This window comes from Branchiostoma belcheri, unplaced genomic scaffold (genome assembly GCF_001625305.1).
Source record: "Branchiostoma belcheri isolate BF01 breed outbred unplaced genomic scaffold, Haploidv18h27 scaffold93, whole genome shotgun sequence".
Classification (NCBI taxonomy): Eukaryota; Metazoa; Chordata; class Leptocardii; order Amphioxiformes; family Branchiostomatidae; genus Branchiostoma; species Branchiostoma belcheri.
This window is the reverse complement of record NW_017804609.1, coordinates 1139069-1151608: the sequence shown is the minus strand read 5'-3', so window position 1 is coordinate 1151608 and position 12540 is coordinate 1139069. Positions and strand designations below refer to the sequence as shown.

Sequence of the window (12540 nt, the reverse complement as noted above, 5' to 3'; positions counted from 1 at the left end):
AATGCTTACGCATATCTATCCTACATTTACAGCTACAAAATACTAACAGTACACAGTATTTGAGTCATATTATTGTCATGTCTGCATAATATAAAGGCTGGAGAAATGGTCTAGGATTTTGAGCCGCAGGTCCAAACATTATGACATTCCCAGTGTAGTGGTGTAGGCAATGATGTAGGCGTGTTATTGAGCATGACAGTGCAGGGAGTATATCTCATTATCTGTTATTAGTTTGTGGCACTGCATAACCCCTGTCAAATCCAAAATGCTCACATTTTTGCCCCAACAGGCCTCTTTATGATGATGCCTCTGCAATTTTTTCACTGTTGCCTTATATTTTTTCTAAAAAAATTTTAGTTGTAAGAACTGCATCTGATCATTTCCAAAATCATATCCGGTTGTAGAACCAAAAGCAAGCGTAACATTTGTCTGCTCTGTAACATTATGAAATGTAAACATTGTAGATGATTCAGTTTTTGTGAACTCATATCATCATCACAAAATCATAGCATAATACTTATTTGTTCTGTATAGTCTTTATTTCAATGCCCTTTACCCAAAAGGCCCATTCCAGGGCTCATATAGAAATTAAAACACAATCATTTTGCAACAGATAACATGGTAAAAAAAACATGCATTTGGCACAAAAAGGCATTTACATTATGTACCAAAGAAAGGAACGTAATCTTCATACTCTATACTATAGGAAATATAAACATTATAGATGATAGAATTTCTCCACACTCATATCTTCATTGCAAAAACATCCATCTGCCTCCTAATATTAAAACCCCAGAACCCCCACCTGAGCTCAGAGAGACTTCCGCATTTTTAATCCGCTCTCAATTTGTCTAAGTGTTCTCCCGTTTCATCTTGGTTGTAAGATTTATGTTTCCAGCGTACTTAGAGGATGCACGTAATAAAGTGATAGATTATACCTACTTACGATGGCCTAGATATGATATGATATGATGTGATATGTATGAAATATGGATTCATAAGTGAAGTATTCTTATATGGCTCTGTTGTAGCATAAGCATATATCATGATTATTATAGAATGTGTTATGAATGTACGAACGATTGTCATGATCATGTTAACATTTACACAACAATAGCTAGTGTAGCTAGTGTAAAGGACAATCAGTGTTAGGATGTAGTGTTAGTGATATTATAAATGCAGTCAATTTTGTATTTGAAAAATTATGAACTGATACTTAATAGTGTGTAGATTTATAATTATAAATTTTAAGAATGTTATTTCACTGCATGAGGAAAAATTTGATTCCAATTTTTTTCCCAGAACCAAAGATGAAATAAGCTGCAAGTATAAGCTGTAAAATATGAAATGATATTTAGTAAGATGTTTAGAAATTTATGGTATGTTTTTATGTGAGTTGTAATTGTAGTGCTTGTTGAATATGCTGTCCTATTTTTATATGCATTTGGTCATTTTTATGTGTATTATACGAATATTTGTATACGATTGTATTGCATGTACTGTTGGTATAATTTCTAGATACGTTTTCTAAAAACTGCTTAGATTTAGGCCAGAAAAATGTAATAACTTGTTTCAGGGATCTCCTGGTTTGTGTTCAACTCATAAGATAAAGCCTTTGTTGTATTGCTTGTTTCAAATTTTGAAATTAGCTATGAAATTTCAAATTAAAGCCCTAAAGAGAGGCAGTAAGGTTTTGTAATTTTGTTTTACTGATATCCTATTATTTCGTGTTGTGCACTCAAAATATATCTGCACACCTAGATTTTTAGTTTCGGATATTCAGGCATATATTGTGGCAATGACTTTCAAGCCGTTTATCACAGTTGTTGCAAAAGCAAGCTGTGCAGTTGTAATACGTCACAAGCTATTCGGAATTCCTGATAAATTCCAATTTAAACTATCCAAACACTTCTTTGTGTTAAAGAGCCTGGTTGAAATCCTACTCTATGTTGTCCTAACTAAGGACAGATGAAACAAGTTATTAAATTTGCAAGGCCGTGCTGTGACCAGATGTGTACGTTGCAACAGCACCTGACTCTATTGTTGTATGTTGTATGTACTACTGTAATTTGCAGGTTTTTTTGTCTGTCAAAAAAAGAAAACACGCTTTTTACCTGAAGGCAAGTTTTTTGTGTGTTGTCATTTTCTTTGTCTCCCTGTGAATTATGAATGGTGTACCTGTGGGATGAACCATTTCAGAACCGTAGGGGTGCGAATATTTTGGTACCTTTGGGTTGTACCATTTCAGAAGCGTAGGGGCTGGAATGATTATGAATGCCCTTCACTATACAGGTTACATGTAGGTGTTGGGAATTCTGACTGGCCCTTCCCCATATCTTTTAAAAGAGAGAAAGTTGTCTTAGATTTGATTCTCTGTTTAATCCAGAATCATGCTTTATCCAGAACCATGTTCAGGCTTAGTTCTGGATAGTCCACATGTATCCAGAACTGTGCCTAGGGCAAATCTACGTTCTTGGATTTGTGGACACAATCCAGAACCGTGCCTGATCCTAACCCTAACTTGTTCAGACATAGAACTAGACATGCACGGTTCTGGATAAAATACCCCTCCCCCCACACTAAATGGACTAACCCACAGACAGACCCTGAGGGATATGACTGGCTGATATCCTGTTAACCTTCAGTGACCTTGGGCTCATCCAGTAAACTAAGAGTTGGGATCAGGTCATTTTCTGAGTTGTTGGGTTGAATTTGTCGTTAAATTTTGTGGAAAATAAATTTCAAAACAAACCGAATCCCTACAGACTGTGACTGGATGACCTTGAGTTACCTCAGTTTGACCTTGGCTCCTCGGGGCTGTGACAGATAATTACAGGGCTCTGCTGAAGGTCAATTCAATTCACTGTCCAAAAATGAAGGGGTTCCATTGCAATTGTCGTTTTCCAATAGGGAAGCAAAATCATTGAAAATGTAACGTGGCAAAAAACGTTTCACAGGTCCAAACATTTGGAAGGGAAGAAATCTAACCCACAAAAGAATTTAAGAAATGTTTAGATAAAAGCTTCACTTAACATCTAAAGCTCCATTGTAAGAGAAAAGAACTGTTTGACTGGTTTTTGATTTGTAAACCAGCTTGTTACGTAACTCTTTTTCTTTATTTACTGTTAGGCCACACCAAGTAAATTTTATGGATGACGTCCTTTGGAGACCCTAAATCTAATGCGAGAGGGCGAAAAAAAACAAGAAGGGCCCTAAAAAACAAGATGCCTAGATTAGAAATATACTAAGAGATGACAAATGTTAGGACACAAATTGAATGAGGTGACACAGTGTAACAAGCAAGAAGTCTTTTATTCATCATCAAAACAGCAATAAATCAGGTGGAACAGCAGTTGTCGTCCTGTCCTGTTTCTTTCATCACATTTTTGCAGGCCTGCAGAAACAAAGCATAAAATTGCGGCTCTGTCGTCACACTTTGGTCATAGTTACAGGAAGCGGAATTTCTTGTTTTTTTTCTAGGAACAGGTCAAAATCAATGCGCGCGCGGACGTCATCCATAAAATTTACTTGGTATGGCCTTACCAACTTAAACCCAGACTTCAAATGTTTTGAGTTTGAGATCAAATTTGACTTTTTAAGGAACTCAAAAATCCTATTTTTGCAGTTTAAGTAATACTAGTCTTTTGAGTCTTTCAATCCATCCAAACCTTGAGTTATCATGCTAAACCACATACATGTACATACAAACACACACTCACACGTACACACACACACACACGTACACACACACACGTACACACACACACAGACACACAAATGTGCACACACATCTCACACATGCACATACACACACACACACAAACACTGCTCTAAACATAATCTTCTTGGCAAATGTAATAAAATAAGAATTAAAAAAAGAGTCGTACAAATTTGTCAGTGGTCCAACAGTTGTATTACATCATAACTGGTTTTGCACTTTGTAAACTCAGGTTTTTCTCCATCCATTGTCAACATGTCGGTTTTAACGTTACTCATTCAACAAACTTTGTTCTCAACAACATACAGCACGGCCTAGTTTTTATGTACAAAAATAATTCAACACAAAGAATATGCAACAACGTCATATGATTGTCACATCCACACATAAGTTATAATAATTATTTTTTGTCGTTTCAATAAATACCATGCAGCAGTGAAACATATACACAGATGCGAACAAAGATTCTCGTACTGGCTTTAAGATTGTTCATAATACATTGTATCTACTTGGAGAACGTCACAAAAACATCAATTTATCAACTTTTAACTCTCTTTCTAGGATATTCTAATGTTCAGCTACCTGAGAAGACTAGACCATATCATAACATGTAATATTAATAATCATAACACTAATCGTTGCACATAGTTTCACTGGTCGTAGTCCCTCCATATGTACATATTATCCCCTCAGTCATGCCCCCATAGGTAACACCAGGCCCCCATAGGTATCAACTTTCAAACCGTAAAAAAAATGAGTGATGACTTCATAACATCAAATAAAGATCTGCATCAATGAATAAATATGAGTCTGTGTCGTAGTAAAAAAAATGGCTTTTTCGAATGTCTATGAGAAGAACAGTTTTCTCGAACGATAACTTAGTATTGCACAGAAAACTTGGATGCAACAAAAGTGTGATGGTACAAAAAAATCGCCTGAGCGAGATAATATTGCACAAGTCATCTACACCTTCCTAATATGGGCGGCATCTTCCATATAAGGGCGTCGGCGGCCATTACGTAATGATGGATTTTTACCAAGTAATTGGAATTCTGTTCGGCGGCTTTCGTTCGTTTTAATTTTACCCACAAGCCACCTGCGCATCAATCTGATTTTAATTTTCCATACGGGAAATCTCGACGGATTATTTCCACCAACGACCTTGCGGTGTGTTTTTCCAAACGACCTTCATGCATCTCTCTCCGATCTGGATCAGAAACAAAGCCTGCGGCTGGGAGCCATTTTTGTTATTCAGGAGACGGGCTACTAATGAATAATTCAAACCGCATCGCCTGAATCCACAGCGTTACGCACATCCTTTTAGTCTGATGGGTTTGAATACGCAGCGGATGCTGCTTTCTATTTAACTGCCACCCACACAAAACAGTCCACAAAAGCAGCCAACGTTACACAAACAAGGAACGATGCGTCGGGAAACAAATTGCAAATTTCTTCTCCGGTTGGGTGGAAAAATATTTCAGGCCAAGCTGTAAAAATATTACCGGGACAGATGGAAGAATGGAGTCATGAATAATAAATAACGAGTGAATGCAGGGATGTATTGGGTCACGTGACCCCAAACAGCACCTGCATTATGTATTGGTATGGAAGGCTATTAAAATTCCTCTCAACAATACAATCTGTTTACCTCCACGTTTTTATAATATATCAGAAAAGACGGTGGGGGATATATCTAATATTATTTATACACAGAATCATTCCATCTTTTTTTTTTCAACAGTTAAATTCTCTATCCAGCCTCCTTGTTTTTGTTCCTTTTTTTTAGCCGTCAAAACATAGTCTGCCACTGTAATATCTAAATACAGGGTGCCCATTTATGTAGCTGTTCCTAAAGGTAATATTTGAGCCTAAGGTTCAGAGATGGGGGGTCTATATACATGTTCAAGGGCTGATTTAACTGATGGGTGGCAGATGCTAGAACGCAGGGGCTGTCTAGGGGGGATCCAGGGGCTCTCTAGGGGGGATACCCTGTCTGCGTGTCTTCCCTTTAACAATGGCTGCCTTTGTACCCAGTGCTAGCTATTACATACAGGCAGGCTGTGGGTGTTGTTACATCTGTTATGCCGACGGTATGGAATGATATCATAGGAAATTTTTAACCCTACCATGTCATCTGGACTTTTCGGTCGTCATCTATATTCATATATGGCTGTTCCAAATGCGGGAAATTTTATACAATATGGATAGTCTTAACCCTTAAGTAGCTTCTCCCTCCTTGCAGACGTACAGGTGCATTTTCTTAAGGAAGTACAGGTGCATTTCTTAACTCCTACCTACGCGCCCTTCGCCCCCATGGTTTTCAGTTCGCAGAAGATGTCCGTGAAATAGTTCGGGTCCGAGTTGATCTTCAGCATCTTTGCAGACATCTCATTGATGATTTTCAAGCAGCGGTCCCAGAATTTGTCCTTGTTTTCCTCCACAAGGAAGGGTTTGAGCGGGTAGGAGATCTCGTTGCCCATGTAGGAGTAGGAGAGATACAGACATGTGAGAACCACGGCTTGGAGTTCATGTTCAGTTCCGATGTCTTCTGTGACCAGCTCTCGGCAAAGCAGATACACGAACACGACGTTTGCGGGAGACACAAAGGCTTGGTCCTGCCAGCCTTGGAGCAAGAGACTTCGGTCCACGGCTCTCAGCCACATCACCGCATCGCTGGGCTCAAAGTCGCGCAGCTTCGGGCATCTTTTTCTGAGAAACTCGCCCAAACATTTCAGCAGCTCGGAGGTTGAAGCCTGCAGGACGATTTTCTTGGGGCTAAGATGGCAGGATGTGGATTTCTTGATGGTGTTGTTGTTCAGAGCTCTCGCGGACGGATTCTGTTGTAGAGAGGAGTTTAGGTTGAAGCAGGAGAAGGATTTCTTGACGGTCGGGTCTCGGAGGTTGTGGTGGCTACCCGGGACGGACGAGTTGATCGTGGAAAGGTTGAGTTTTAGTCGGGAGCCGCTCCCGTTAGGGACAGAAGTCCCGACATTGCTGCCTCCTATCCCCACCTTCTTCTTGGTGCTGACCACGAATTTCTTCCAGCTGAGCGCGGAGATGAAAATGGGGTGTTTTTTTGAGGATTTCGGCTCCTTCTGCTGGGTGCTACATTTGGCAGAGTTTAGGGCGTTAAAGTGAGAAACACTGACTGTCCCGTCGTCGTGGATGATACCGCAATCCCGGCGTGTCCGAGGCGGTGAGAGAGAAAGAACGGTCCCCATGACTGCACCGGAAGGCAGCGGTCTCGCCGGTACACGAAGTCAGCGCTACAAAGCAAAACTACAGCAAACTACGGCCCCTACCAGCTCCCAGCCGCCACCCGGACGCTATAACCCCTCGTACACAGTCAGGGTCTCTCAGATCCACCATTTCCAGCCTCCAAATCTAGGCTTTTAGAAGGAAAATCAGTCCCGTTCACCGCCACCATTGAAACACCAGCGCTAGCCGGGCTGAATACTGAACGCATGCTAATACACACGGGCGAGTCCACACTCTTACGGGGGGACTTAAAATAATTGCGCATACCTTAGAACAAATAATTATCAGAATGCTTGAGAATACGACCTTTTTTCTCATTCTATATTTTACTCTTAATCCATTTCGTATTACAATTGTGGCGGTGTTTTTTCACAAAAAGGTTTGTATAAAAAAATGTTATTCAAAATCCCCCCGCGGCTTGGCGACATCGCGCGGCCCGTCTCATGTATTTCGAACGAGCATGCCTTATTTGGAAGCGCCATTACGTCATTGGGGAGACAGCAGAAAGATATGGCAGAATTTGCGGAATCTGGATATGACCAATCCAGGTGTTTTGCGTACAAATAAACCATTTTAACCCGCGTTTCCATGAAAATTCGCCCTGAAAAAAACACTTCCTTCAGTCACCACCCCCTTTTTGGTTACAATGATGGAATTTGGTGAATTTCTGTAATATTTCGGCGATGAAGGCGGTCGCCATTTCAGCTCGGTGCGTCATGCATAAAGTCATTTTCCTTTCATTGATGAATCCTGAATAAAACATTCACGTACTGCATTCTGGGATGGGCCGCAAGCATATTATTACTATCATTATTATAACGCACCCTGTTGGAAAATTAAAATACATGTAAAGGAAAATCTGGGCAAGACGGGGTTTCATTTAGCTTAATAGGACGAAAACGGATATAACGTTATGTTATATTACATCGACTTTTCATTATATCGTACACTAGATCTTTCTGTTTGGCAAAGAAATCCTCTGGCAAAATTTTAATTGTGTTTTGGTGAATATCTCCATTAATTTTAAGCCTGGGGGGAATCAGGATAATTGAGTATCGTATGAATCGCCGTTTTTTTTTTTTCGAAGCTCGTTTTACAAGAAAAAAAAGGACCGTTATCACAGGATATAGTCTCCACCACACTCCTTCGTGGCAAGTCAAATCTACGAGGCGGCCAAACTCCTCTGGCAAATATTCTCCTATATAACGTTATATTAGTCTCCACCAGACTTCTTTTGCGGGCTGAATAAATCGTGAGAAATCGGCCTAAAAGGGGTAGTTAGCCGGCCATATCGACGATCAAATTGGACCCTCTCTGGCCGGCTACCTTCTTTCGCCAATTAATACCCTTTTTAGGCCGATTTCTACGATTTATTCTACATATATATATTCAGCCCGCAAAAGAAGTCTGGTGGAGACTAACGCTATATATAGCCAGCGTAGTTAGTTTGCTCTTTTCAGCCGCCTCCCGAAGCCTGGTATAGGCTAGTTTGGAGGCTACATAATCTCCAAGCAGATCCCTTTCGATGGTAAAAAAACAGTATCAAATTGGCCAGGCAGTGTAGTTTACTCTTTCCAGCCGTCTCCCGAAGCCTATAGCCTCTACCAGGCACCGCGGATCGCTGGGGAAAATAGTAGAAATTGGCCGAAATAAAGGAATAATACCAGGGGAGTTAGCTGGCCAAAGAAGCTCTATTATTTGCGACACACGGAGTCGCTACGTTCTTTGAAGGTCGCAAATTGGAGCTTCTCTGGCCGGCTAACTCCCCTGGTTTTATTTCGGCCGGTTTCTACTATTTTTTCCAGCGATCCGCGGTGCCTGGTAGAGGCTACGAAGCCTGGTATAGGCTAGTTTGAGGCTACAGAGGATGTCGGAAAGCGGAAACTGACCATGCCGCTCATCCGACCCGTAACAGCTGCTCTTCCTGTGTGGAAACAAGTGCACAAAACGGCCCAGTGATTAATTATGTATCAATAGTTATTGTCACCCTAAACGGTCTCCGCTCCGGGGTTTGGGGCTATAGATAAGTAGCAGAAAACGGTCTGGCCCCGAATTGGTAATCTCCAAGCAGAGGTTGTGGGCCGGAATGATCGTTAACTTTTTATATATGGCCTTTTTTTGTCCGTACATTTGTCGGTGGCCAATGGATACCGCCTGGCCAATTTGATACTGTCTTTTTACCACCGAAAGGGATCTGCTTGGAGATTAAAAAAATCTTAACCGGCGTAATTAAGTTTCTGTAGTGCCATCAGGTGACAGGTGAGAGATCCTAACGCACGTGTCTGTGCATTTACAGCGTGGTGCACTCCTACACATGATGATCAGAGGAGGAAACTACAGTAATTCGGACCTTCGGTGTGACGAGGGCACAGAAAACATCTCAACCAAGGATGGATCTATGGCAGTAGGAGTAGAGGAAGGCCGTCAGATGAGTAGAGGGCCTTCCTGAAGGAGCGAACAAGCAGATGTACTAGCCTTCTCCCGGTACGCGCCGATTCGACGTGCTCTCCTAGAAACACTCCCAGCTTCACACAAGCACGAGGCACCAAGTGTTAATATTACCTAGAGAGAAAACGGACTCTGAACTGAACCAAGAGCAAAACTGAGCACCAAGAGACCACGTCTAGCGACATAGTTAAACATGGACAACAACAACAACAAAGAGTAGACGACATCAGAGACTGGACAGGCAGGTCCCTGGCTGACTGCACACAGATGGGAAAGGGCAGAGAGGAATGGAGGAAACTTGTGCTGGATGCGACCACAGACTCAGACCCTCCAGACGAGGATGTGACAAGGTGAAAGGTGAGTGAGTTTACGTCGTGCAAGGTGGGGGGGGGGTGCGAGTAAGGGCCGGTTACAGAAACAAGATCGCGGAAACGTACATACATTCATTCCTATCTAGGTTTTATATCAAGATATCGAACCCTACTATGCACAATACTGTGTCTGTATCGGTATAGCCGGTATATCCGCCCTCACAGTGCACGGGGAGATCGGGTTGTCAACTGGTTGTTAACAGAAAGATATCATACATGTGTCGGGTTTTTAGTACTGATAATCCCTACATTAGAACCGACAAAAGGCCAAATATCGGGCCGAATCAATGGAGTCCGCCCATTAGTTTCCCGGCCGTTCTCCGACACATACACGACGAACGTCGGCCACGTATCGGTTTCCCCCATAGGTCACCAGAGGTCATAGTATGCGTTACATCCTGATTACCCAAATGAATGTAGCATAGGTTAGTCATATGAATTAGGCATTCGATTCAATTTTTTTTTTTTGCTTGTTGATTACTATTAATATAAGCTTTGCCTACATACAAAATACAGTCAACTGATATCGATGATAATGAAGACCATTGAAATGGACACTTTTGAAACACTTGAAAACTTTTAGCCTGATTAAAATTACGGTTGCCGGCCGCCCATCCAGCCGCCCTGTGGGAAGGGGCCACTAAAGCTGCGGACGGCAGTGTTTGCGTTACACAGACTAGAAAACTTTAGGTTGACCAAGTTTACCGCCTTCTTCGCAGATTGGTGTGGCGGCGCCATTGTGTTTTTGGGGTGGGCCGCTGATCAACACGAGTATCGCCGCCCAACAAACTCCCTCCGCGGGCAAACTCCCTCCGCGGCCAAAACCCGCATCGATCAGCTTCCCCCAACCCCCGAAAAAATAAATGCCGCCGCCGCACTGGTCTGCAAAGAAAGCCAAGAAGCAGCACTGATTTCAGGATATTATTTCAGAAATTCGTATTAAGCGTCACTTTTTACCTCAAGCGTCATTGAACTGCTTTAGTGGCGGTGGCTTTCAAGAATATCAGATTACACTGAAGGGCGGTGACGCAGAGCAAACCGGCACTGCGGCAGCTGTGAACGGCAGATCGACACAAAAACGAACCTACCTTGCCTGGTCTGTTAAACATCATTCTTCCACTGCCTCACGGACCCTGCACAAGTCTTCCACACAGTTGTCGCCTTTGCTAACTATAACTAGGCATCCTCCCATGGCAGGGTCAGCGGCTCCGGGTTCCTTAGGTGGTGGAGAAGGAACTCGGAGCCGCTGATCCTGCCATGGGAGGATGTAACTAGGCTACTGTGCGTTCTTTGGCACTTTTTTTATGCTACATAATGATACTCGATAGACAAATAATACTATTATATTTCTTTTTCAGGAAACAGCATGCTGTATCGAGAGCCGACCCAAGCAAAAACAATAGACACTACCTGATTGGAGATAGCACAAAAAGAGCTGCAGGGCGGCTGATGCAAGGACTAGCCCTACAAGCTTTAATACGTTGTTGTTGTTGTTTTTTTCACATACATTTGCAACAGCTGCCTGTGTACCACGTGTAGTGCATTGTTAATCAAATCAAATCAAACTGTAAGGTTACCCTGTAAAAGTACAAACAACACTTGGGAGAGATAATCCCTTTGTCGGTGTGATAGAAATTTCTCGTAATTTATAATTGATAAGTATAAAAAAATTCATTCAGAGGAAAGGCATAAAAAAGAGATAAGGAGGAGGAAAAACAAAAGATATAAAGAAAAGATCTGTGCCGGGATACGATCCTACGACCTCTGGATCTCGCAATATTCACCAATGTTCTTGCAATCATCCCGCTGAGCCATGGCGAACTCCGTACTTTGCTTGTGCAAATATTACACTATTGACGTGGCGGTTCGAGTTTCTTCAAAGGAAATGGAAAGTAACAAATGTTTCAAATTCATCGATGTCGTATAATAGTTAGTATTTATTCCTGAGGTTTATCTTGTATGCCATATGCGACGTTTATCATGTCATTCTGTATTGCGCTTTGTTCTTCAAGTTGAACACGGCGACCGTCATTTGTAGCGCGCGCGCGAGTGGCTCAGTCGGTAGAGTCGCTGCCTCCTTGCCTTGCGTTGCGATACGTGGCTGCCAGAACGGCGCCAGTTCGAATCCCATGCTATGCTATTATTGTCATGATTGATATTGTGTGATTCCCTTATGTTCCAGTTTCTTGTACATGTTTCAGGAGTCCTAAAGACGGAGCTACCATAGAAATTGTTGTATTGTGTTCATAAGTCATCATTGGCACATGCCGTACGGCGGTGGCTCGTACTAGTCGTAGTCCGTGCGTTCGTGCCCAGCTTTATTGTATGGACTTTTTATTTTGCACACGACCATTGAATTGAATAATTCTCACATATAAATGTAAGAATCATTTAACAAACTCAACTAAACCTTTAATCCTGCAGATTGCACTTTTGAAAATGAAGACGTGTAATTACATATATAAAACGTACGATTGTGACGTTACAAGAAGAATATATGCCACTTACAAGGGGATTTCAGTAAAATTGGAAGGAAAATAGGGAAAAAAACACTCTCCGAATATATAATGATCCTGTGGGGAAAATTAGTAGTACAACTAGTAAGTGTAGTTGCAAAGGGTAGAATGTCCCAACCCATTCATTCAGAACTGCGTAATGTATTCGTCAAGACGGCCATGTGACCTTCCCATGGTGACATGGTGACACGTGAGTCGATGTGTCAATCTTGAGTGTCGCCATGGCAAT

At 41.9% G+C, this 12540-nt stretch overlaps 1 protein-coding gene across 1 annotated transcript; it reads right to left on the bottom strand.

Moving 5' to 3' along the window:
* Positions 1–3895: 3895 nt before the first annotated feature.
* Positions 3896–7312, bottom strand: LOC109461495 (cyclin-dependent kinase 5 activator 1-like). Its single transcript, XM_019757863.1, has one exon. It carries the CDS (start codon positions 6937–6939, stop codon positions 6013–6015), a length of 927 nt encoding a protein of 308 aa, XP_019613422.1. The 5' UTR covers positions 6940–7312; the 3' UTR covers positions 3896–6012.
* Between the last annotated feature and the right edge of the window lie 5228 nt (positions 7313–12540).